Genomic DNA, 25,739 nt, shown 5'->3' on the forward strand with positions numbered 1-25,739 from the left:
GGACAAAGTTAACCCGTACTGTGTGGACATCTCCACATTGTGGAGACATTTTTCTGGTCCGATGCTAAGCACCCTAAAACTTGGTTTTAGAGGTATGATGTGAATGAACTTTTAGTTTAGGTTAGTTTAGGCTAGGGTTAGGAAAAGAACCCCACTGGTTAAGGTTAGGGATAGCAGGGTTTCACCCAGCGCTTCTCCCCCTTCCTCCGCTGTCATGGACAACGGACGGTAGTGGAACAAGTAGTGGACAGCAAGTATTCTGGGGGAAACCCTGGGTTAGGGTATGGTTTAGGCATAGTGGAGTCACTAAAATGAATGGGAATCAATGGAGGTCCACACAAGCATAAAAATACAAGTATGTGTGGGTGCGTGTGTGTGTCTGACTCACTCTGAGGCTGTGAACAGGTGGCTGCTGTTAGCAGTGATGCTATTAATGGGGCTCTCGTGGCCCTTGAGCTCCCCCAGAGGCCCCAGTGTGTCGGTGTGCCAAAGCTTAAGCACCCCCCCTCTGCATCCACTGATCAGGGCCAGGGAGCCGGGGACGATACCCAGGGCACAAACCCAGTCACGGTGAGCATTTGGGACTTGCTAATGAGAAGAAAATAACACCAAATAAAACCCAAAGAAGAACTGCTTTAATAAGGCATAAAACCATTCTGATTCAGGTCTATTATCTGCCCATCTAATATTTAAAAAGGCATGGATGCTGTTAGATTGTAAAGGAATTAAACATCTGGATTTCACGTTCAGTACCTGCAGAAGATCTTTGCGGTCCAAGTCCCAAATCTTGATTCCGTTGTCTCGAGAGCCACTGAAGAACATGTCCTTATAGACCACCAGGGACTCGATGCCGTCGTAGTGAGGTGGCTCAAAGTTGTGAGCAGGGCTGACATTCCCCAAAGAGCCTTCAGAAACATCAAACAGCTGCAACAACAAAACAGCTGCTAAACAAGCAATATTCAACCTGAGTGTGTGAAAATTAAACAAAACCGTCTGTTCACCAAAGACCAGGAGACATGCAACACACACCTTAATGTAGTGGTCCTTGGAGCCAGTGATCACCAGGTCCTGGTTTCCAGAGCGATCCACAGTCAGACACATAACTGGTCCCTGATGACCAGTGAGTTTACCAGTAGACGCAAACCTGAGAAAAATCACAGCCATGGTGTCTAAATGTGACCTGAGTACAGAGATGATGATGAACTTTACCAAGTTGCAGGATATTCACAAGATATCTTATTTTTAAACAAACTTCAAACTTCACACTAAATGACTTAGAGAGGGTATTTTCCTCATCCAGAGTGTTTTTTTCTAAGATAAATAAAAAGGTAATTTATCAAAAGCAGCAGCCACTAGCTGACAGAAACTGATAGATGCTGGGAATGGAATTCCTGTCAAGTTTTCACTCTGAATTAAATCCTTCACAGTGCAGAACAGAGACCAGACGTGAGATTAAAGGACGAGAGAACTGGGGAGGAAATGTGACTGACAGAATGATGAGACGAAGAATTGATTGGAAAACAAGAGTCCAAGTTAGAAACTCATTAATAAAAATGAAAATCCTAACTAAGAAAAGTGGTACGTGCTCTGTGGAAACGAAAGAGAAGCAGTCCATTTGCATCTATTACATAAAGCTGTGGTTTACTCATTTATTCAATACATTTCCAGTGTTCTCTAGTGTTTATGAGTTCATCCATCCATTCTCTTCCATTCATCCGGAGTCGGGTCGCGGGGCAACAGCCTAAGTTGAGAGGCCCAGACTTCCCTCTCCCCAGCCACTTGGGCCAGCTCCTCCGGGGGAATCCCAAGGCGTTCCCTGGCCAGGTGAGAGACGTAGTCCCTCCACCGTGTCCTGGGTCTACCTTTAGGTCTCCTCCCGGTTGGACATGCCTGGAAACCCTCACCAGGGAGGCATCCAGGAGGCATCCTGAACAGATGCCCGAACCACCTCAACTGGCTCCTCTCGATGTGGAGGAGCAGCAGATCTACTCCGAGCCCCTCCCGGAGAGCCCAGCCACTCTGCGGAGAAAACTCATTTCGGCCCCTTGTATCCGCGATCTCGTTCTTTCAGTTACTACCCAAAGCTCGTGACCATAGGTGAGGGTAGGAATGTAGATCGACCGGTAAATGGAGAGCTTCGCCTTCTAACTCAGCTCTCTCTTCACCACGGCAGATCAGTACAACGCCCGCATCACTGCAGATGCAGCACCAATCCGCCTATCGATCTCAGGCTCCAGTTTTCCATCACTCATGAACAAGACCCCGAGATACTTAACCTCCTCCACTTGGGGCAGGACCTCATCCCTGACCTGGAGAAGGCATTCTACCCTTTTCTGAATCAAGACCATGGTCTCATATTTAGAGGAACTGATTCTCATCCCAGCTGCTTCATACTTTTGGATTATGTAGGTTGACTGATAAATAACCAGAATAACTCAAAATTAGAAATGGCCGTACTGGTCCTCTTGAAGCACTGGGTGGGATGCTGGACGTTCCTGCAGCTGAGGGGATCTCCGACAGGCGGGGTGGGGGGAACGCCAACACGGCCGTTGTGAGGTTCTCTAGATTTCACAGTTGGCCAGTCAGATGAGGTCAGTAAACTGGCACTGAAGGCCCAGTTTCCAAACACAAGGCGCCACAGCTAAAATTATGCTATCATGACCTTTATGGGTTTAAAGGGCCCGGTCATTTGCTCCGCCCCCGGCCCGGCTCTGATTGGTCTTTAAGAATGTGTCTAACTCAACGTGTTGATGAGTGAAGCAGACACAAACTCAGTCATGCTGACTTTGAGGACCATCCGCTCCAGTCCAGCATCATATGTTCCAGAGTTAAATCGGTTCTGGTTACCTTCTGAGATCCCACACTCGGACCGAGTTGCCCGCAGCTGCATACAGAACTGTGCCGTATGAGTTGAGAGCAATCTGATTGATCTGGTTCTCTCCTGCAGGGATGGTGACCGTCCGACTGGTGTTGGGCCCGCAGATGTCCCCAACGTTAACTTGTCCAGAAGACCTAGAGACACATGAATAAAACATTTGTTACAATACTTAAAGTGCCACCAAACCAACACCAAAGACAATTCACACTTTAAGCTACTGCTTTTGAACTGGTTTTAGTGGTTCTTGAGCCAAAAACCTGTGCAACTTCACATTGGACATCCATCCAAATCTAACGGTTTTGTGGTTCCTTTAGGACCACTAGTTGGAGGTATATACCTGCTTTATGCCAACAGCTGTTTACTGTGCTTGTAGCTAATATAAAGGTTAGCGTTTTCATTTTTACAAATGTCAATAAAAAGCAAAAGAAGATGAAGAGCTTTACTTTTCGATGACATTATGGCAGAACCTGGAAGGGGATGGAGGGAGGCTATGAAATCACAGACTGATGGTGACCTGGCTTTGTTGCTAGGATTGACTTTCTGGTCCAACAAGTGTGGATCTTTTGACATTGTGTCTTATTTAGTTTTATTTGGCTCATGTTAGCATTAGTTCTTTGTTAGCACTAGCTACAGCAAGCTGAGGCTGGGTGGTTTATAATAGTTGTAATTCCACTTCCAACTAGTAGGGGGTAGCAGGAAACTAATTAAGGGTTACTTTAAAAAAGCTCAAACCCAGTCCCGGCTCACGTTAGTATTCTGATGCACTTGGCCGAGTCCCTGATGTCCCAGACTTTGATATAGGAGGTGGAGACGGTGAAGACTAAACTGGAGCTGTAACGGACAGACACCACGTTGTTGGGGTGGCCGGCCAGGGACATTATCTCTTGACCTGTTACCAGGTTCCACACCTTACAGGTCCGGTCTGCAGGAGGACACAGGTCTGTCAGTGCGGTTATTGTAATTTACAACAGAAAACTGTAACGGGTGAGTGATCACACAGCAAAGCATAAAGCACTGACACTATGAGAAGCGTCTGGAGGAAAACAGCATCAGTTATAGACAAGCAATGGTGGGAACAATGGAGCCCTCCAATAACAACATGTAGCCTCCATTACTAAGCTGAGAAGCTCCGTCAAGCTTGAGAATTTCCCTCTATTCACAATGTCACTTTATTCCATGACCTCATTTATCCACACTATGAAAATGACAATCTTTATTAATCCCTGTCAGGTTTTATTTGCTGTTATAGAACAGCAAGCAGACATGCAAAGACTGCTAATTAGAGGAGTGGGAGTTGGATTCAGGAGGCGAGTGATGAGGGCGGGGAGCAAGGATTGGGATCGTTCACCTTTGGATCCGGTGAACAAAAGGTCATCGGTGCAGTCGACACATAAAACCGCTTTACTGTGTCCTTCAGCCATGTGGACACACTGCAACGCTGCAGACCGGCTGCTCTTAGTGGATGGAACAGGGTTGATCACACCCCTGGAACAAAACACACACATTTTACACATGAGAGTATGGACTGGTTCATTGTCTGAGAGCAGAATAGACAAACCCCAAACCCACTCTAACATGCACAAAAAAGCAGCCGTTCAAGCCAGAAATAACTGATCAATAAGAAAGATGAAAGTCTAAATGAAAATCATGAGTGTTGAGAACAGTTTTCTCCGTTTTGCTGATGCTTATTTTTTAACAGATTAAAGCACCTAAAATGTAAAGGAAAGGTGATCACTACAAATAGTTTAGGCTCCTTAGAAGGTACTTCATCACGACAGGACAACTGGCTGAGAAAGGGTCGAGCCTGGAATCATGAGGTCCTTTGTCTTTCTTCTTCTGCTCTTGGAGAGTGCAGACACTACAAGGCCCATTGTCCCGTCTCTGTCCACCAGAGCACTCCTCTAATTCTTTCTAAAAACTTCAACTTTTAAAACCATGGACCTGGTGAGCTGGTCTATGAATGCAACCGATAAAACAGAGAAGGGGGCTCCCTCACATCTGGACTGAGCCTGGAAGAAGTGGAATATAATGTGGCTTTCCTTGCTCTCTGTGGAAGACACGGATGACATGTGACTTTTTTGATTTATGATTATCGGGTTCCTGCTGTCGAGAGTGGGCGGTTGTCTGCTATTTCTGAGAGCTATGGCGCTGATGGGGGAATTGAAAGTTTTCCTGGGCCCAGAGAAGGTACCTGCCATTCTTTGAACATTCAGACTCAGACATTTTGGTCGAGATGAATTACAAGCCAAACGCTCCAAGCAGCAATCTGTCTGCAATTCCCGAATTTGCCTGCAGATTGGACTCCAGCATGAAGAAAGTCGCTGCATGGTATGGTGGAAATTAAACTCCCTTATTCAGCTATTTAGAAGTCCTTGACACCAGCAAAAACTGAAGTCAGGGAGAAAAATGTATCTGGCCTGTTCCAAAACAATCAACTAGACCTGAATCTGGCTTCCTCTTAGCCTTAGAGACTGAACACTTCAAACTCGCTAGAATGACTGTTGACAGATGCTCTGAACCCTCCCTTCCACAGTCCTTGTTGGAACTGCGGTGCACTTGTGGGAGATCTGGAAGATCGGTCATGAAACTTTCATTAACTCCGTGCACTCCTCTGTCCTCCTCCACATCTGGGCCAGCAGAGGCTGAGAGCATGCTGCAGAAGTGAATGGGGTCCAGCCCCTCCCACCCACGGTTCGTGGATTATGTTGTAACCTGTCTAAGTTTATGCATATATTGAGGTGTTTTTGTATATCAGAGTTTTCCCCTGTTGGGGGTAGGCAACGATTGCTGCGTATTTAAAGAGACCAACAATGTAAGTAGGCGGGACCGATCTGTCTGTTTATGCATGTTGGTTCTAGTTTCAGTACGTTGTTGTCAGTGTTGGGACTTACTCGTTATAACAAGTCTCATCTACAAAAATGATCCCTCATGAAGTTACTACTTTACACCAGAAGATAGTGGAGATGTGGAACCTTCAGGCTGAGCAAAGTTTGGGAGTTTTTAGAGCTTGAATAATGCCTCCCGCCGAGAGGCCCCCAGTCGGGGAGAGGAGGAGATATGTGCAGCATGAAGAGCGCAAATATTAGATCAAACGTATAATTGCCGGCAGGTCTGGTCTTAGTTGACTGATCACTTTTTCTGGTCATGACTGACTCTGATTATGAAGCAGAATATTGACTCTGATGAAGAAATTCACTCATCCAGCCGGGAAGATCGATGCTGCTGCAGCATCAGACAGCTGGTGCTGCACGAGAGGTGTGTGGAGTTTACAAGCCCCAAACGTTGGGTTTGATATTGGTTTAACCTTCTCTGGGACGTGATGGATGTAGAAACTATGGTTAACACCGCTAACGTGACAGACGTAGCGACAATGTAGTAAAAAGAGGCAGATGCCGATGCGTTATGTATGGAAGTCAAGTGTGCCACATAATCAAGAAAAAGTAAAATATACATTTTTAAAAGAGATTTATTTATTTATATATAAATTAAAACTTTCCAAATATAATGAAAATTTATAAATAAGGTAAAATACGAAGGAACATCTGTTGGTCAGGCTGAAAAGTTTGGGAACCACTGCTCTGTGATAAGTGAATGTTGTTTTTTAAATATATTTCATGTGCAGTTTTTTAGGGCTTTAATGTTTTCTGTAAAGATTGGTACGCTGAAAATCATTTAATGTTTTGCATAAAGCATGAGGTTTTGGTTAGTAATGGACTGGGAGAATAACAAATGACTGATTTAAATAGTGGGGCGCCTCTGTCAGTGCACCCCAGGGCAGCTGTGGCTACATTGTAGCTTATCACCATCAGTGTGTGAATGTGTGTGTGAATGGATGAATGATACACTGTAGTGTAAAACACTCTGGAGTCCTTACTCTGAGAGGTGCTATACAAGTGCGGTCATTTATCATTTATAGTGTTGATCAGGCAGAGCTTTGTTGCAGAATGGCTTCAAACACGTATATAAAAGTGTTAGTTTTTACGTAAACCGTTGGATGAAATTACACAAACTGACTGAGTTGTAGTTAAGGCGCTTGCAATAGTTTGTGTATGTGTGTGTGTGTGTGTGTGTGTATGTGTGGGAGTATGTGTGTGTGTACGTGCATGTGTTTGAGGGAGGGTACATTAGAAGTATGTCCCCCCAGTTTGAAAATCCTATCTGCGCCCCTGCGTTAATGGTTTACCTGAACTAACTAAAATAACACCCATCTGTCTGACAATGGAAGAGGCTACGCAGTAACTCCTCACACAGATGAGCTCCTGACTTAAACATCTAGAAGGCAGATGCTGCCTGGTGGAGGTCTGGATTTCTGCTGCAACAACTAAAACATGGTGGTGCAGTTGTTAGCACTGTTGCCTCGCAGCACGAAGGTTGCAGGTTCGAAACTCTGCTGCAGCCTTTCTGCGTGGAGTTGCGTGTTCTCCCCATGCATGCGTGGGTTTCCTCCGGGTGCTCCGGTTTCCCCCACAGATCACAACATGCCCTATAGGTTATAAATTGTAAGTCACTTTGGATAAAAGTGTCTGCTAAATAAATAAACATAAACAAACATAAGTCTACAACTCGTCTTTGACACATTCAGCCCATCTTATCCTCGTGTTCTCTGTCCTGTAGGGTCCCGCTTGCTCTAACACAATGTGCAGAACAAAGTGGATCCTCAACATGTAAAGACTAAAGAAACAAAACCGTAAACTCACCACTTGGTTAAGGTCAAAAAAGTTTTATTTACTACATGATCTTTGTGGTCCCTCGATGTCCCTGCACACGTTTAAATCTGCATCAAACTGATTTTTCTTTTTGCTATTCAAAAAGTGCGTTGAGTCACTGGGGGGAATCAACCAGCAAACCACCATGACAAGCTGACAGAAACCTTTGCCCGTGTGCTCCTTAATAGCATAATTTTCTTGTTTTTTTCCTACATTTGTGGCATGCTGACATCACATCTATTTAACTCAGACTTTTCCTACAGGACCTTTGTTGCACGCCCCAGATCTCCTGTCATACAGCTAAACATGTATAGGGGTCCTGGGACATGTGGTAGGTGTGACAGGAAGTACCATGGCTGGGCTGAGAAGGAAGTGCTGCTAATTAAGCTGCAGCATCATTAAAGTGTGGTGTGCTGAGCTGCTTCCACTGTGGGAGGACAGAGCAGAGACGCCACAGTCACGTCACACGGGACCCACTGTCAGGACGACCCAACAGCAAAAAGCACTCCCTACAACTGTTGTGTTTCACTTGTTATTTAAAAGACAAACAGACCTTTGGGATTTAGTGGTCTTGTTTCAGTCAGCTTTACTTTATTCCTGTAGCAAAAATTCAGGTAGGGTCAAACAAAAGCATCTGGACTTTTTTTTTTCTTGAAGATGTTTCACTTTATCAGTTAAAACAGAAAAAGCACCAACCCTTTAAAGCCTTCATACACTCATTGTTTCAGTACATTTGCTATGGACTCTAGTGTACATGAATGCCTTGTGAGCAAGGGCGATAGTTTGTTTTTAAAACTGGGACGATAGACGTAAATGTGGGTGTGGCTTGATGACTGCTGGGGACAATTATTTTTATTTATTTACATTTAAGTATTAGTTTGACATTTAATTACAAAATGCACTGCAGGCTATTAACAGGTGTTTAAAAGCAGAGCTTTATTTAAAAGTTGGGATCAATGCTATTAGATGAGCACCCATAACCTCCGAGCCACTATGAGAGCAGAACTCACACAAAAATACCCACACAACAGAACATAGCTTGTCCGTGTCAGGTTTAACTTCATATTCCCACGTCAGAGCCGAGCTGTCCGTGATCCAGATCAACAAAAGAAAAAATAGCTGTGGTCTCACAGTAGGACTGTCCGAGAAAAAATTATTTAACTGTTAACCACAAAAACCGAGTTTCTCAATATCAAGGAACCTTGCCTTGATGTCTTGGTCACGCCCCGGTTGCCTAGGAGAGAAACAACCGTAAACAATGGATGTTTGAGGTATTATCTTTCGAGTATTTACATCCCAGCTCAGTCTGATGCCGTCAGTCATCTCTTCTGAGAAGGAGGACAACAAAGAAAGAACCAACATCCTTCAAGGAGATAAAAATATTTTATAAACTAGTTTGCAGTAACAAAGAACTTACAACAGTTTAAAAGTCTGGTACTCTGCCCTTTTATTATTAATCTGTTAAAACGTGTGAGAAGTGTCCAGATGCCTTTGTTAGGTCCTACTGAGAAGAATGTGTCCTGGGTACGTGAGGAACCCTATTATCGTCAAACTACAGCTTAAAATGGCAGTTTTACCCTAATAAAACCATAAACCTTGGTGAAACTAAACACACACACACAATATGTGATGAAAAACACGGAGACTCATCATAAAAAATGTCAGAGTTGGCCCAAGGCTGGTGAGAGCGTAAATGTCACGCTGTGGCCCGAAGGGTTTGTCCTGATAATTTAGTGGCCAAAACATAAACAAATCAACAGCAGCTAAACTGGTTCCATTTAAGGCGAAGAGACTAAGTAATGGTTTCATCTCTACAGGGTTATCTCATGTAAATAAACATATTTAACAATAAACCCTGGTTCACACAGTGTATGGCAGCTGTTTCCTCCCATTCCCCAATACTAAACTCACTCAGATGAGTTTACTGATCAACATGACATTTATGAGAAGAAAAAAACAGACCAGAGAAGTTATTGACAAATTTGAGTCAAAACAACAAGAAAATGAGGAAATCTGCAGTCACCACTATTATGACCCAAAGTAGAACCATAATATCAAAGTTAAGGAGGAAACATGTGGATTTAAACTCAGAATGAAGCTCGGCAGAAAAAAGCCCATCAAACAAGATGCAGGGATTCAGGTGACGCCACATGCTTCTCCAAAGCAGGAAATCGAGAGGAGATTAGTAAAGTCAGAGATTCCTTCATTTCAGCTTTGCAGCCACAATGCTGGCACCAAGCTCTTACTGTTTAATATCCTTGACCTTTTCCCTGTCGGCCGCTGCTTGAGCCTTGTCATACGTCTTTCTGCGAGAGAGCGGTGACGGCTCCAGAACTCGCCTCTCCAAAGCTGGTCTGGAGCCAGATCTGAGCGTTCAGTTTGATCAAATTATCCACAAATGGCACAAAGACAATAAAAATAAATAAATAAAAACAATTAAAAAGCAACAGATGGATGTGAAATTAACACAGTAAACTAATAAGCATGAAGTACACACAAACACATTTACCTGGTTCAACACTGAGGTAGTTATTCATGTGGACCTTCAATGGTTACACCATACATTTAGTGTTTAAAGTTAGTCGAGTTTTAATTTGTTTAGTAATAAATCTTTAAACTTTTAAAACGTGACTCTTTCTTTTGTCTCCGAGTTAATATGAGGTGGTTACATAATCCCTGCAATAAAAAGTTCCAACCTTCTGGTTAAAAGTATCCAAAGATCCATAAGATTGATTTCATATTCACTATGGAATCTTATGTCTCATGGCTAAAGATGTAAAATTAATCCTTTACAGAATTGAAACTGAAACCCTCAGATTTGTCTGTTTGGACGCTACTTTGAGAACGCAAAAGGACAGAGGGCAGAGGAAACATTAATCTCTGGCCTGTTCCAAAACAATTGCTGTTATATGAATTTGGCTCCCCGATCTTGGCCTTGAAGGCAGAAGATTCTTATATTCCCCTGGAGATGAATGCTCCATCTCTCCCTTCCCCATTCCTCACATGGGCATGTGAATCTTGGATCAGTTTGCCAGGAACTTGTATTAGATTTATTAGACCTGAGACATTGTGACTGAATTGGGAGAAAAGTCACAGACTCACTTGTAACTGATGCAACATGCATGCACGAACACACCCTCCCACGATTCAACACTCTCCTCCTCCCCTGAAATGCTCTTCCTATTTCTGGACAGCGGAGGTTGAAGGCCTGTGGTGATATAGTTGTGGACTCCCTCATCTGCATAGGGATCCCCACACCCTCCCTCCCACCATACATGTTTGATTATGTTGTAGCTGTCTGAACATGTGCTTTTATGTTTGAGATGAATTTCCTGCAACCCAACTCTGTCCTCTGGGCAGGGTGGGTAGGCCCTGATAGAACACACTTGGTAGGATACATGATGGATTCCTGGAACAAGTGAAGGATTATGTTTCCAGTAAGGGTGTGTTTATAAAATTGGAATCATGATAACCTGGTTTATGCTATTTGTAGCGAGTAGGTTCCTGGTGAATTGCAAGATTCAGAAGCGGTTGGGAGCAATTGGCAATCCTGGCTTCTACGAAGGGCGTGTCGAGCTGTGAGCACTCAGATTCATTTTGATCAACAAACTGGCTTTGGCTTCAGAAAAGGATCAGAAATTGGAGAAACTTACAGCTCGGCATGGTGAAAACTGCCCCTATATTCGGCTGTTTGTAAATTACTGATCACTAAGAAATTGAGCCAGACACAACTTGCTCTAACCGAACAAAAACAATTGTTATCTGAATTTGGCCCCCACATATTGGCCTTGGAAGGTCCTTCATTAAAACATCCTGGGATGTTTATGTAGACGGATGCTCAACCCCTCCCTACCTTCTTCCTCACACGGGACTGTGGACTCCGTGGTTCAGCTGGCAAAAGGTCGTATTGTTACATCTGAGATGACGGACATTGCAACTGAACTGAGAGAAAGTTCATGGACTGACTAAAACTGATGAACACATCCATGCACGCACTCACATAACAGACACGCACACACTCCCAGTTTTTCTACGCGCTTGTGCATCCCTGAAACGGTCCTTCCAATCCCTGGGCAGTGGAGGTTGAAAGCCAGGCTGATGGGTAGCTGCTGGTCTCCCTCAGATGCATGGGTATTCCTACTCCTCCCACCCACCTCACGTTTGATTATGTTGCAACTGTCTGAATGTGTGCTCTAATGTCTGATGCCCTATAAAAGGCTGCATGACAACAGTAAACGTGCGTCCCTGGCTAAGTGCTTCATGTGCGGTTGTACTGAAATTACATTCCACTGTACCGGGACGCTGGTTCAATGACAAATAAAGCCATCCTATCCTGACCAGACACGTGTTGTGCAGCTGGGGTTTTAGTTTGGTTTTATTGTACAAGGACAGCACAAAACACAATGTTACATGTAAAGCCAATGCAACCATTGTTTTGTAGAGGTTTTCCAACCAGACGCTCATTTGTAAACATAGTGCTTGGTTGGAATTTGTGCGGGCTGCCAGCATGTTTTAGTCGTTTCCCTGCTTCACCACACACATTTTAATCAGCATGTTATTAACAGGCTTCTTCAAGTCTCTAGCCACTCCTCTGCTCCAGTCCTTCATTGTTTCTTCTTCGCTTCATATAATATTTTTATATTAGGTTAATGTGTGTTCTTTAGTTCATGGTTTAGTTGTTCCCCCAGCCTTTTTACTTCAGTTGTATGTGTTTTCATTTCATTGTGTTCTGTTTGGTTTCCCTATAGCCTCGTGTTTCACTTTTGTGCCTAATAATCACTTTGTCCTTATTTAGCTTCCCCCCCGTTTAGTTAATATCAGTTCTAATATCATCTGTAGAAACTGTGTCTTATTGTTTTATCTGTTCAGTTTCAGTTCTCTTCCTCTTGTGTTTTTGTGTTGCCAGTCATTTAATCACACCTGTCGTCTCTTTGCCATTAGCAACCATCTCACCAGTTAGGCATGTCTATTTAATTCCAGTTCAGTTTCTGCACCCAGTCGGCTCCTCTTGTTGTCTCCGTTTTGCTCCAGTAACGGTGCTTGAACTAGAGACCTTTTGTGTTTTTTATCTACTCCCTCCCGGGTTGTGACTTGTCATTGTATTTGGATCCTAACCTCTGCAAATCATGAAGAATGAGTTGTAATTACCTGAAGTCGGAGTGTGAAATAACTACGGGTGACCTGTGGGGGACAGTTTTTGACCTGGGGTTGGTGCAGTCGGTCATCAAAGAACAAGGCCAGCTAACTAACTGAATACACTGAATTACCAGGTTATTCCATCATCCTGATGACGCAGGCATATTCCTAGATGTTAACACCAGGATTCATCAGGTTCAAACAGTAAAAGTGCTTCAGGGAACATGGGGCATCTTATTTTGGTAACAACCTTTCTTGGGGCCAGGTGGTGTGAGTGTGCAATAAGGTGTATAAAACTGTAATTATATTCTGAAATCCACTTTATTTTGTCTCACTTGTACTAGCCATTAGCTCTTCAATCCCTTCAGTAACTTGGTTAACTAGTCTTGACTTCTCCAAACTGAGGTCATTTACAGAGCCACCCACAACCGGTGTAAACCAGAACCAACATCTTCTTGTTGTGAGAGATAAGTCAGGTCTTAAAGGGGAAATTAAAGAAGCCACACTAAAGTTAGTCTTTGTCTTCATGCTTTTTACACCAAGAAGTGCTGCGGTCTGTGGAGATGTTTGTACGCAGCGCAAAACAAATATGACTCAAACTGCAACTTTCTGCCTGCAGGAGAGAAGCAGGTCGGCTGTTCGGAGACGGCAGCAGGGCATGGACTTACATGCTGCCTGCTTTAGAGGAAAAGCCAGGGGAGAGAGCCGCGTAGTCCCTGACTGATGAAAAGTCCATGTCCCCCCCACCATCTGGTGTCTCGGCCAGCGGCAGCACGGGACCAGAGAAGTCAGCGGCTGCGTCACGGGCAGAGTCGCTGTTGGCGTACAGAAGTTCCATCTGAGTGGTGGTCCTCCGGCGAGCCTGTCCACCACAGGAGAAGCAAACATTAGAAAGGTAATGCTTGATATTATTATTATTATATTTGAATCTCTTACATACCTTATTCTTTGTTTTGGTCTCCCCACAAATTTTCATGAGGTCTGTTGCCAATGTGCTGCAAAGGGAGAACATGCATCAAGGAACGCACTTAAGGTCCACTGTACATGCAACGAGTCCTACAGTCCAACCTATCACCTATCATAAGATCCAACCTGAACAGGTGGAACACGAAAAGTCCATTAAGCAGACAGCAGCACGTCACATCATGAAAACATCTACGACATCAACATAAAGCAACACAAAACCTACAGCTTCCCTCACAACGAGATGGAGCTTCACACAAACTTACGCTCCTTCAGCCGACGGGCTCTGAGCAGACTCGTCACTGCTGCTGTCGTCCCCGTTCTCTGTCACATGAGATAAAAGCAGATCAGCAGAGCCGAGCAACACCCACCATTCAACAGTGATAGCACCCGTTCTAATTTCACTAAACACTAAATTACTCCACTTCTTCTCAATTCAACACTTTGTTGCTCAAAATGGATGCGATATGAAGAAGAGAAGCAGATGAGATCCTTGTCAGAGCAGCGTCATGCTGGTTTACTGGCAAACCTGGTTCTCACTGGGTTAAACATGGTCACATGACTGGAAGAAGGTCAGAGGTCAGAGAGGGTTACTCAGAGAGGTGGGGGAGGAAGGTGATACAAGGTTGTGTGTGAGGAATCATTAATTTGCTTCTGGAGTCAGCTGACCTGAGGGATCCAACAGAGTTAAAGCGTCCATGCTGTCTGGGTCTTTGGAAGGGTTTGGGTTAGCTGGCGCTAAAGCACGGAGGCTGAAGCCCGTGTGAGCTGGGAGGAAGAGTGTGTCTGAATATAGGGCTGGGCGACTGGTCCAAATCAGAAAAAAGGTTTTCAGGGGTGAGTTTTCTGGTTTTCTCCCACAACGTCGATAACCCACTGCTCCTGTACTGGGTCACAGCCAACTGGCGCCTGTCCAGCAGCCACTGGGCAAACGGCGGGGACATTCTGGACATGTCTCCATCGCAGGGACACACAGGAACATAAACTGCTTTTATTCACAGCAGAGGAACTTTTTAGTGGCACTCTGGTAAAGTTTTAATCTGTAAACTAGCTCGCATTGTTGAAGCTCTCCATTTAACCTTAGATCGCTCAACTTGTAAAGAAGACCAGGTTCAAGAATAAAAGACATCACAAATAAACAAAATGGCTTCACCAGTCGTTACGAAAGGCTTGCTGATAACAGACAAAAAGCTAAAATAACTGTAAAATCAACACTTTCAAAATAAACACACACATTACAGCTGATCTGTCCTTAAAACAGCTTTACTTACTCCCTGCAAGAGGAACGTGTGTACGAGTGGCCACCGCATGTTTCATAAACTCAGCCGCTCGTACGAACACTGGACTTCAAACATAGGATGGACGGTAGGGCAGTCCCTACAGAGGAGTGATGAATGAGGGCCCTGGACTTTATGTCAACAATAAATCAGACTAAATGATGTAAAACACAAAATAAAGATGGATACGATGCTTTAATGATCCATCGAGTTGCCGCTTATTACAAATCTCATTTCTATAAAAAGAAGTGCTGAAGATTTACATCAGTTATCTTCTGATCATGTTCAGATTCTTCCATCCTTAAACATGTATAGAAATAATAAATTTCTTCTTCATACATTCTCCTGCAAGGCCCTGGTCCTGTAGAATGAGCCCTCGCTTTTTTACTGTGATTGCCTGTTTTTCTGTAAAATCACAGAAAAAGAGAGCTGCTCGGGTCGAGCAGGCTGCTTCATGCGCGTTCACGCTCAGGCATCGACCTCCGAACCGTTCTTTGAACGTTGTTTCAGCTATCATCAAGGATATAAATGTTACAGATAGACTGAATATCACTGGCGCTTTAGCTCACCTAGTGAGATGTCTGACTCCCATGCAGAAGACCTGGGTTAGACTCCAGGTGTGAACATAGTTTATTTAGATTTTATTTTTTACATTAATGGTATATTTTTTTACAGTAAGATGCCCAAATTTATATTTCAGACTCGCCGAACGGCATTGAATTCACAGATAAAAAAGATGTGGGTTCAACTGGTGGTGAGTTGGATCAGATGGCAAGGGAACATGCCGCGTAGACCTGGCAGACCCAAACGCATAGTGAGGGTCTGCTGGGAACGCCTGGCAGAAGAACCTGTCAAGACGGTCTTCAACTCCCACCTCCAGCAGAGCTTTGACCACATCCCGAGAGCAGTGGGGGACATTGAGTCCGAGTGGGCCTTGTTCCACTCTGCGATTGTCGAGGCGGCTGTTGCTAGCTGTGGTCGTAAGGTGGCCGGTGCCAGTCGTGGTGGCAACCCCCGTACCCGCTGGTGGACACCAGAGGTTCGGGGAGCCGTCAAGCTGAAGAAGGAGGCCTACAGGGCGTGGCTGGTCAGTGGGTCTCCGGAGGCAGCAGACAGGTACCGGATAGCCAAGCGGGGTGCAGCAGTGGCAGTTGCCGAGGCAAAATCTCGGGCGTGGGAGGAGTTTGGTGAGGCCATGGAGAAAGACTATCGATCGGCTCCAAAGAGGTTCTGGCAAACTGTCCGGCGCCTCAGGAGAGGAAGGCAGCAACTCGCTCACACTGTTTACAGTGGGGATGGGGAGCTGCTGACGTCAACTGAGGCTATAGTCGGACGGTGGAAGGAATACTTTGAGGAGCTCCTCAATCCCACCAATGCGCATTCCGAGGAGGAACCAGAGCTGGGAGGCCTGGGGATGGACTGTCCGATCTCGGGGGCAGAAGTTGCTGAGGTAGTCAAACAACTACACAGCGGCGGAGCCCCGGGGGCGGATGAGGTTCGTCCTGGGTATCTCAAGGCTATGGATGTTGTAGGGCTGTCATGGTTGACACGTCTCTACAACATTGCGTGGTCATCGGGGGCAGTTCCTAGGGAGTGGCAGATCGGGGTGGTGGTCCCCATCTTTAAGAAGGGTGACCTGAGGGTGTGTTCCAACTATGGGGGATCACACTCCTCAGCCTCCCTGGAAAGGTCTACTCCAAGGCACTGGAGAGGAGGGTCCGATCGATAGTTGAATCTCAGATAGAGGAGGAGCAATGTGGTTTTCGTCCTGGCCGTGGAATTGTGGACCAGCTCTATACCCTTGCAAGGGTGATGGAGGGGGCATGGGAGTTTGCCCAACCAATCCACATGTGCTTTGTGGATTTGGAGAAGGCTTATGACCGTGTCCCCAGGGGCACCCTGTGGGGGACGCTCCAGGAGTATGAGGTGGGTGGCTTTCTGTTAAGGGCCATTCAGTCCCTTTACCAGAGGAGCGTGAGTTTGGTCCGCATAGCCGGTAGTAAGTCGGACCTGTTCCCAGTGAGGGTTGGACTCCGCCAGGGCTGCCCTTTGTCACCGGTTCTGTTCATCACTTTTATGGACAGAATTTCTAGACGCAGCCGTGGTGTGGAGTGTGCCGAGTTTGGTGGCAGGAGAATCTCGTCTCTACTTTTTGCGGATGATGTGGTCCTCCTAGCTTCATCCAGCTCTGACCTTCAGCTCTTGCTGGGTAGGTTCGCGGCCGAATGTGAAGCGGCTGGGATGAGGATCAGCACCTCCAAATCTGAGACCATGGTTCTCGACCGGAAAAGGGTGGCTTGCCACCTCCGGGTCGGGGGAGAGGTCCTACCTCAAGTGGAGGAGTTTAAGTATCTCGGGGTCTTGTTAACGAGTGAGGGTAGGAGGGATCGGGAGATCGACAGGCGGATTGGGTCGGCGTCTGCAGTGATGCGGACGCTGTCGTGGGGAAGAGGGAGCTGAGCCAGAAAGCCAGGCTCTCGATTTACCGGTCGATCTACGTCCCAATCCTCACCTATGGTCATGAGCTTTGGGTAATGACCGAAAGAACGAGATCGCGGATACAAGCGGCCCAAATGAGTTTCCTCCGTAGGGTGGCCGGGCTCAGCCTTAGAGATAGGGTGAGGAGCTCGGACATTCGGGAGGGACTCGGAGTAGAACCGCTGCTCCTCCGGATCGAAAGGAGCCAGTTGAGGTGGTTTGGGCATCTGGTCAGGATGCCTCCTGGACGCCTCCCCGGGGAGGTGTTTCGGGCATGTCCTGCCGGCAGAAGGCACCCGGGTCGACCCAGGACACGTTGGAGAGGTTACATCTCCAATCTGGTCCGGGAACGCCTTGGGGTCCTGCCGGAGGAGCTGGTGGACAAGGCCGGGGAGAGGACGGCCTGGAGCTCCCTAGTTGGGATGCTGCCCCCGCGACCCGGACCCGGATAAGCGGAGGAAGACAACGACGACGACGACGACGATGGTTCAACTTTCATTTTGGAACAATTTTTCAAGCAAGGGAAGGGAATGATCTGAGCATGCAGGAGGACTGACCCATCATAAACCTTTGTCGGCTGTGCTGAAGAGAAAGGTACAGAACCAAATTATTTAATTAATTAGCTGCGTGTTCTCCTTTCCTCTGTCCTCCGGGCCACACACACACACACACACACACACACACACACACACACACACACACACACACACACACACACACACACACACACACACACACACACACACACGGGACTGTCTCAGCTGTTATTTTCGTTAAGGAGTGTGCATGTACAGCATGCGTGCCTCGTGCACGAGCCTCCTATTGAAGCTGCAGTTACGCGTTAGGCCTGAGTGGCGATCACGAGCGTAAAAACTTCAAACTTTTTAAGAGTCCCTTTAAAATAGAATTTTACTTTGTAGTTTCCAGTCTGGCGTACTTCAGACGACCTGCCTTCAGATAGATATCTGATCCCAGAAACCCAACCGAACCAGAATTACTTACTTCACATGTTTCTACTCAACATTCTGGCTCGAATCTAACTTCACTCAAAGTCAGATGCTAATAAGGACCAGACCATAAAACAAGTAAAGACCAGTAGTAGTGTCAGAAGTAAAAGGAAAATCCGGCAAAACTGTGTTTATAGTCAAACTACACCCCACCCCCCCATGTGGTCAACTTATATCGGCTTCAAGCTGATCGCACTGATCAACTTCTCATCAAAATTATTCAATAGTTATTGCTTTAAAACCAAGTAGTTTTCAATTAGCAACTCTGTTTTTGCAACAACCTTTGCTCATAAATGGTTCCATTATATGAAATCAACCGAGGAAATAAAACAAAACCTGCACAAATGTTCCAGCCATCATCATGTGGGCGATTAAAAACAACGCATCACCCAACCCTATCCACATCAGAGGAGAGGAAGAGATCAGCTGACAGATGGAGGGAAGCCTGATTGCACTGCACCTCATGCATCTGCTTCAGTTACGTTGAGTTAGTCCTAAAGTGTAAAAAGAGAAGGGCCCATGCATTCAGAACAAGTCTGGTGTGGTTGCACTTACCAGCAGGGAGGTTACCTAGCTCTGTGAAAACAAAAAGAAAAGATGGGGAACCAGAAAAAAAGCACATCACAAATCAAAAACAGGCCCCAAACCTGGAAACGAACACATCTAAACATGAATCCTACTGAGCAGTGAACAGTTCAGCCTCATGTCCAACCACAGTAGAGTGGTTTTTTAGTCCGATAATGAGCTGCAGAGATGATGGAACCAGTTTCTGTTCAGCAGAAGGCAACAGGCAGCAGCGTCTGATCAGGTCAGGCAGCCAACCACAAACCGAGTCTTCCTCTTTAGAAGAAAGGGGGATCAGTCCAAAGGAGCCAAACACATCCTCCTTGCAGCATGAGTGGGTGGGTCCAGTCTGGACTTTGGTCTGTGTTTCAGCTCCCTGACCCGCCACCACCTACACCCACCACACTAGAGTGGTCCTTACCTTGCAGAGCATTCCCCAGCAGGGCGTCCAGCTCCGGGTTGAACTCAGCCTTCTCCTTCAGCATGTGAAACAGCAGCTGGTTCTGCGTAGCGCTGGTGATCTCAGTCTGCTTCAGCCTGCCCTCCATCACCTTCACCTGAGACTCCCGCTGAGCCGCCTGCAGACCCTGAGGAGGTTGGACAACAAATGAACTGATTTCCTTACCTACCCTCCTAAAACACCTTAGTCTGTGAGTGACCATGAACTCGTGCAGGACCGGCACCTTGCTAATCGCCATCGACATGAAATGATCCAGCAGAAAACGAGACTCGGCCAAACTACAAGAACCAATGAGAGCAGAGACGTCCACCGTGTCGCCCTCCTCCTGAAAAACAGAACCAAACATTTCATAACAGAGTTGGACATCGTTGTCCAATCAGATGATTATTTTCTTAGTAAAGAAACGGTAAAGGACCTTTACTTGTACAGCACTTCATTAAGTCCAAGGACTCCAAAGTGCTTTACACTGCACCCAGTCATTCACACACACACACACACACACACACACACACACACACACACACACACACACACACACACACACACACACACACACACACACACACACACACACACACACACACACAAGAAGAAAGTATCATTTCTATAGCGCCTCTCAAGATAAAAAATCACAAAGCACTTCACAAAAACAGAAAATGTAAAAATATAAAAAAGCTTTTAGAAAATTTTTTAAAATATATTTAAAATGAGCAAAAATAGACAATTGTGATAAAAAATGTAAAGAAAGAGAGAGAGTGAACAGGAAAGAGGGAAATCAGTGGATCCTGAGGAAGGTGGAATAGGTGGGGAGAGCAGAATAAAGAGAGAGTGGTGAAGAAGGTCATACAAAAGCCAGCTTGAACAAGTGAGTCTTCAGTTGCTTTTTAAAGGAGACCACTGAGTCCACTGATCTCAGGCTCAGGGGGAGAGAGTTCCAGAGTCTGGGGGCCACAGCAGCATATGATCTGTCACCTTTGACCTTTAGCCTGGTGCTGCACAACCAGTAGGCTTTGGTCACTGGACCTCAGGGACCTGCTGGGGGTGTAGGGACTGAGAAGATCACCAATGTAAGATGGTGCTTGTCCATGTAAGGCCCTATAGACAGAACCAGAATCTTGAAATGAACCCTGAAGTTGACTGACAGCCAGTGAAGCTGGAGGAGAAGCGGGGTGATGTGGGTGTGTTTGGAGGACTTGGTCAGAAGCTGAGCACAGGCGTTCTGAACCACCTGTAGACGGTTCAGGGGGGTTCTGCTCAGACACGTGAAAAGAGAGTTACAGTAGTCTAAGCGTGAGGAGATGAAGGAGTGGAGAACTGTGTCAAGGACACACTGAGTGAGAGGGGTGAGGCCTGGGTTTGAGCTGGTAACCCACCGGCTACAGGAGGAAATCCTCCGGGCGCCCCAGAAAATAAGTACAAACATTTGGCCGAGTAAAGACCAAACCAAAAAGGTGCTGGTGTCAGATGTTCCACTGAAATCACACAGAATCGGTGTAATTGACACTCGTGCCGCATCTTAATCAGTTTGACTATATTTCCTTCATTTGGTTAGCACGTGTGTGTGCCAAAGCTGCCTCACTTGCCCTCCTGACTCATGAAGGTGAGGAGAGTTTTAACGGAGTAGACTCCATCGTAGATGCTGTTTGCGGTGAGGTGCTGGCTCTAGGGCCTGGAATCAGAGACAGCTCATCTATGCACAGCTCTGACATGCTAATGCATATTTTACCCCTTCTCAATTTATTTCAAACAAATAACTCAAAATTTTTATTTTATGATTAAGTGGCAAATTGTGATTTTGGGGGGAAAATCTTTCACATGAAATGTTTGGTTGTTGCTACAGTGAGTCGGCATCTAGTGATGACCATTAAGGAGCCAAAACATAGACTCCCTGAACCAGTTGGAGTTCTGAAATGCTGCTAATGAAGCTTTTCACACAAGAACAGTCAATAAATTTTTTTTCACCTTTTTCTGATGTTCTCTTAATCCGTTTTACGTATTCATACACCACACCACCACAAGGGATTAATACAGTATCCATCTATATCCATCAATCCATCTGTCTACGTATCTTTCTGTCCTTCCATTCAGCCATCCGGCCAAACATATACAGTGGGGCAAAAAAGTATTTAGTCAGCCACCGATTGTGCAAGTTCTCCCACTTAACATGATGACAGAGGTCAGTAATTTACATCATAGGTACACTTCAACTGTGAGAGACAGAATGTGGAAAAAAATCCATGAAATCACATGGCAGGATTTTTAAAGAATTTATTTGTAAATCAGGGTGGAAAATAAGTATTTGGTCAATAACAAAAATTCAACTCAATACTTTGTAACATAACCTTTGTTGGCAATAACAGAGGTCAAACGATTACTATAGGTCTTTACTAGGTTTGCACACACAGTAGCTGGTATTTTGGCCCATTCCTCCATGCAGATCTTCTCGAGAGCAGTGATGTTTTGGGGCTGTCGCCGAGCAACACGGACTTTCAAAACCCTCCACAGATTTTCTAAGGGGTTGAGGTCTGGAGACTGGCTAGGCCACTCCAGGACTTTCAAATGCTTCTTACGGAGCCACTCCTTTGTTGCCCGGGCGGTGTGTTTGGGATCATTGTCGTGTTGGAAGACCCAGCCACGTTTCATCTTCAAAGCTCTCACTGATGGAAGGAGGTTTTGGCTCAGAATCTCACGATACATGGCCCCATTCATTCTGTCCTCAACAAAGATCAGTCGTCCTGTCCCCTTAGCAGAAAAACAGCCCCAAAGCATGATGCTCCCACCCCCATGCTTCACAGTAGGTATGGTGTTCTTGGGATGCAACTCAGTATTCTTCTTCCTCCAAACACGACGAGTTGAGTTTGTACCTAAAAGTTCTACTTTGGTTTCATCTGACCACATGACATTCTCCCAATCCTCTGCTGTATCATCCATGTGCTCTCTGGCAAACTTCAGACGGGCCTGGACATGCACTGGCTTCAGCAGCGGAACACGTCTGGCACTGCAGGATTTGATTCCCTGCCGTTGTAAGGTGTTACTGATGGTGACCTTTGTTACTGTGGTCCCAGCTCTCTACAGGTCATTCACCAGGTCCCCCCGTGTGGTTCTGGGATTCTTGCTCACCGTTCTCATGATCATTTTGACCCCACGGGATGAGATCTTGCGTGGAGCCCCAGATCGAGGGAGATTATCAGTGGTCTTGTATGTCTTCCATTTTCTGATAATTGCTCCTACAGTTGATTTTTTCACACCAAGCTGCTTGCCTATTGTAGATTCACTCTTCCCAGTCTGGTGCAGGTCTACAATTCTTTTCCTGGTGCCCTTTGAAAGCTCTTTGGTCTTGGCCATGGTGGAGTTTGGAGTCTGACTGTTTGAGGCTGTGGACAGGTGTCTTTTATACAGATAATGAGTTCAAACTGGTGCCATTAATACAGGTAACGAGTGGAGGACAGAAAAGCTTCTGAAAGAAGACGTTACAGGTCTGTGAGAGCCAGAGATTTTCCTTGTTTGAAGTGACCAAATACTTATTTTCCACCCTGATTTACAAATAGATTCTTTAAAAATCCAGCCACGTGAATTCATGGATTTTTTTCACATTCTGTCTCTCACAGTTGAAGTGTACCTATGATGTAAATTACTGACCTCTGTCATCATTTTAAGTGGGATAACTTGCACAATCGGTGGCTGACTAAATACTTTTTTGCCCCACTGTATTTTCCAACATCTTGCATCAGTACCATAAACCACGTGACCCAAGATGCGGGAGTCACTAGAACCCTGGGTAGAGCTTCTTCTTGTGTTCTGACATGTAAAACTGTTGTGATGCGTGTTCAGCTCCAGGTCAGGATCCGAGTGATTTGCATTAACGTCCAAGGGACTGATTAGTAGTGATTAACGAATCAGTTAATTAAAACACGGATGTTTTCTTTTTCCTACAGCAGTGATTATGCCTGCAGCTGCAGGGAGCATGTGCAGGTGAGCTGACGAAGATTTAACCCTGCCATGATGTGATGACACTCTAACCACAGGGCCAGATTAACACTTCGTTGTACCCTGGGCAACAATGTTCAAGGGCCCCATCATCACTACCCAAGAATCACTATAATATGGTCACATACAGAATATTTTACTGTAATATGCAGTAAATATACTCAATACTTGAATGCCTGGCATCACGTAACCCGCTCAGGGTAACCTTTGACCCACCTTGTGTGGACTGACCAATGAGGAGAGGGTCTTAACTTGAGGCCCTCTCTTCATTGGTCAGTCTGCATGAGACTGACTCTCAACTGACGTTCAAAGTCATAGGCAGCGAAGCGTCTCTGTGCAGCGCAAAAGCCCGGGTGGACAGTTTGTTTAATATAGGGTGATCATATTTCCATTTCCAAACAAGAGGACAGGGGATCTGTGCCTATGACGTCACACTATGGCAACGCCACACAAACCACGTTGGGACCCAATTTTTTTGTAAGAACTAAATTAATATCAGATTCTGCCAATAAAAGGGCTCTAAAACAATTCATATGTAAATATTTAGCATATTTACTGCAAAATCTCATTTTTTTGCTTTAGTGCTGCAACAAGGTTTTATTAATAATAAATTATTATACCTTTTGTTTTAATACAGCATCAATAAGCTTCCTGTGCACAGATTATTAAGGATGCTTGTTTCAGCTGTGAGATTAGAAGATAGGATCAATGAAAAAATAAGTTGTCACACACTCCATGGAAACTTTCAGAGAATCCACAAATAGTGGCTTTCAGATGGTTTTGTTACTTTTTGCAAGTTTAGAAAAGCAGCAGATGAGACAGCATGTCTGATCATTTAGTTTTTCATCTGATAATATTAGAACATGTCAGTGATGTCTGAGGGGCTTTTATAAACACTGTATAACTAACACTCCTGGAGAGGGTATGGATTACACAGAGGCTTCTGGGGAGCCCAGTTATGGGGGGGGGGGGGGGGTCATTTTGCCTTGGCCCCCAAAATGTCTTGAAACGGCCCTGGCTGTGTGACTGAGTGTTGAAGGTGATCTGAATTGTATCAGATGTATAAATACTACATGTGTATAACTTAATGTTTTATACAGGTAAAAACGTGTCGTGGGGATAAATCTACCTACATTTAATTTTTTGTTTTCTTGTTTTTATTTAACTATTTCCTGTCCTGTCTGTCTCTCATCTTCCTGCATCTCCTCTAAACTCTCCAGAAAATCTGCTGCCTGGATTCTTACTTTTTCACCTCATCAGTTACTTTTGAGCAGATCAAAGGGATTTCCTGACCACAAAGCGGAGAGTGCATTTCGTTGCTGTGTCAGTGAGGTGAAATCACCGCAGCACCGCGCAGCACAGGTGATGAGCTGCGCAGTGGCAGAGCGCTTCAGGCACAAATAAGACAGAAAGTAGAGAACATGTGCGGACATGAACGATCGTGTGCTAATTATAGTTTTTTTGGTTGCGCCACTTTGAGAATGGACCGTGCGCTGGACGCAGCAGCCTGGATCACTACGCAACAACGCAGCGCTGTGCCGCTCTCTGTGCTCTCTGCTCTAAAGAGTCCATAAATGATGTAATATAGGTAGAAAACTTTTTTCTGGCTCCCCTGGATGTGTAGGATATCCAGCTCAAACATAATTTGATCCCTGCTCCTGGATGAAAATCCGGACATTTTCATCAATACAAGAACCCGCAGTCCGGACACCCCGGACAGAGAGTGAAAAGCGGACATGTCCGGGAAAAACCGGACGTACGGTCACCCTAGTTTAATATAAAGCGGGAGATTACAGATAGGCCTACAGTATTTTGCTCGTGCCCTTCTGCCCTGGGCCCTTTAGAGTTCGTGGGCCCTGGGCAATTGCCCAGTTGCCCATATGGTTAATCCGGCCTTAACTGAGCGTAACCAATGGTAACCACTCCAAACCTTGGCTTCCTCCAGCTGCATGATGTTGGCCTGACAGTCAGCAATGCTGTCATTTATGTAGTCAATGTTGGCGGTCAGTGTATCCACTTCCTCGTTGAGGGGCAGCACAGCTTTCTCTGGCTCCACCCCGTCCCGCAGCAGCCGGTCTCTCTTCCTGATGACCTTCTCTTTACGCTTTGTCAGCTCCTCTCGTTGCTGTGGGTGGAAAATATCAAAATTCTTTACAGAACTGCTCTCCTCGTGGGGTTCTTCCTAAACCTGCTTCATTATTTAAATAAATAAATTAGGTTCTGCTCTAAAGCAGCTTAATGGGTCATGATTCAGAATAAAGGTGAAATCCAAACTGAGGGGTA

The 25,739-nt window shown here is 45.4% G+C and overlaps 1 protein-coding gene across 6 annotated transcripts in view; it reads right to left on the bottom strand.

Annotated features, from left to right (window-relative positions):
- kif21a (kinesin family member 21A) overlaps positions 1–25,739 on the bottom strand; it is a 124,115-nt gene that overhangs the window by 3,710 nt on the left and 94,666 nt on the right. For 4 of the 6 annotated variants that reach the window (XM_070550217.1, XM_070550215.1, XM_070550218.1 and 1 more), the window contains 14 exons: positions 25,387–25,581; positions 19,693–19,794; positions 19,431–19,596; positions 19,001–19,021; positions 13,950–14,007; positions 13,661–13,715; positions 13,389–13,582; positions 9,831–9,950; positions 4,227–4,363; positions 3,626–3,800; positions 2,848–3,012; positions 1,030–1,144; positions 754–924; positions 389–588 (listed from right to left, as the gene is read on the bottom strand). In XM_070550217.1, the coding sequence (XP_070406318.1) occupies positions 389–588; positions 754–924; positions 1,030–1,144; positions 2,848–3,012; positions 3,626–3,800; positions 4,227–4,363; positions 9,831–9,950; positions 13,389–13,582; positions 13,661–13,715; positions 13,950–14,007; positions 19,001–19,021; positions 19,431–19,596; positions 19,693–19,794; positions 25,387–25,581 (1,874 nt within the window). The remainder of the gene's footprint in view (positions 1–388; positions 589–753; positions 925–1,029; positions 1,145–2,847; positions 3,013–3,625; positions 3,801–4,226; positions 4,364–9,830; positions 9,951–13,388; positions 13,583–13,660; positions 13,716–13,949; positions 14,008–19,000; positions 19,022–19,430; positions 19,597–19,692; positions 19,795–25,386; positions 25,582–25,739) is intronic. The other 2 variants (XM_070550216.1, XM_070550219.1) reach the window with 2 other exon arrangements.

The sequence above is a fragment of the Nothobranchius furzeri genome, chromosome 4 (assembly GCF_043380555.1).
Source record: "Nothobranchius furzeri strain GRZ-AD chromosome 4, NfurGRZ-RIMD1, whole genome shotgun sequence".
Taxonomy (NCBI): Eukaryota; Metazoa; Chordata; class Actinopteri; order Cyprinodontiformes; family Nothobranchiidae; genus Nothobranchius; species Nothobranchius furzeri.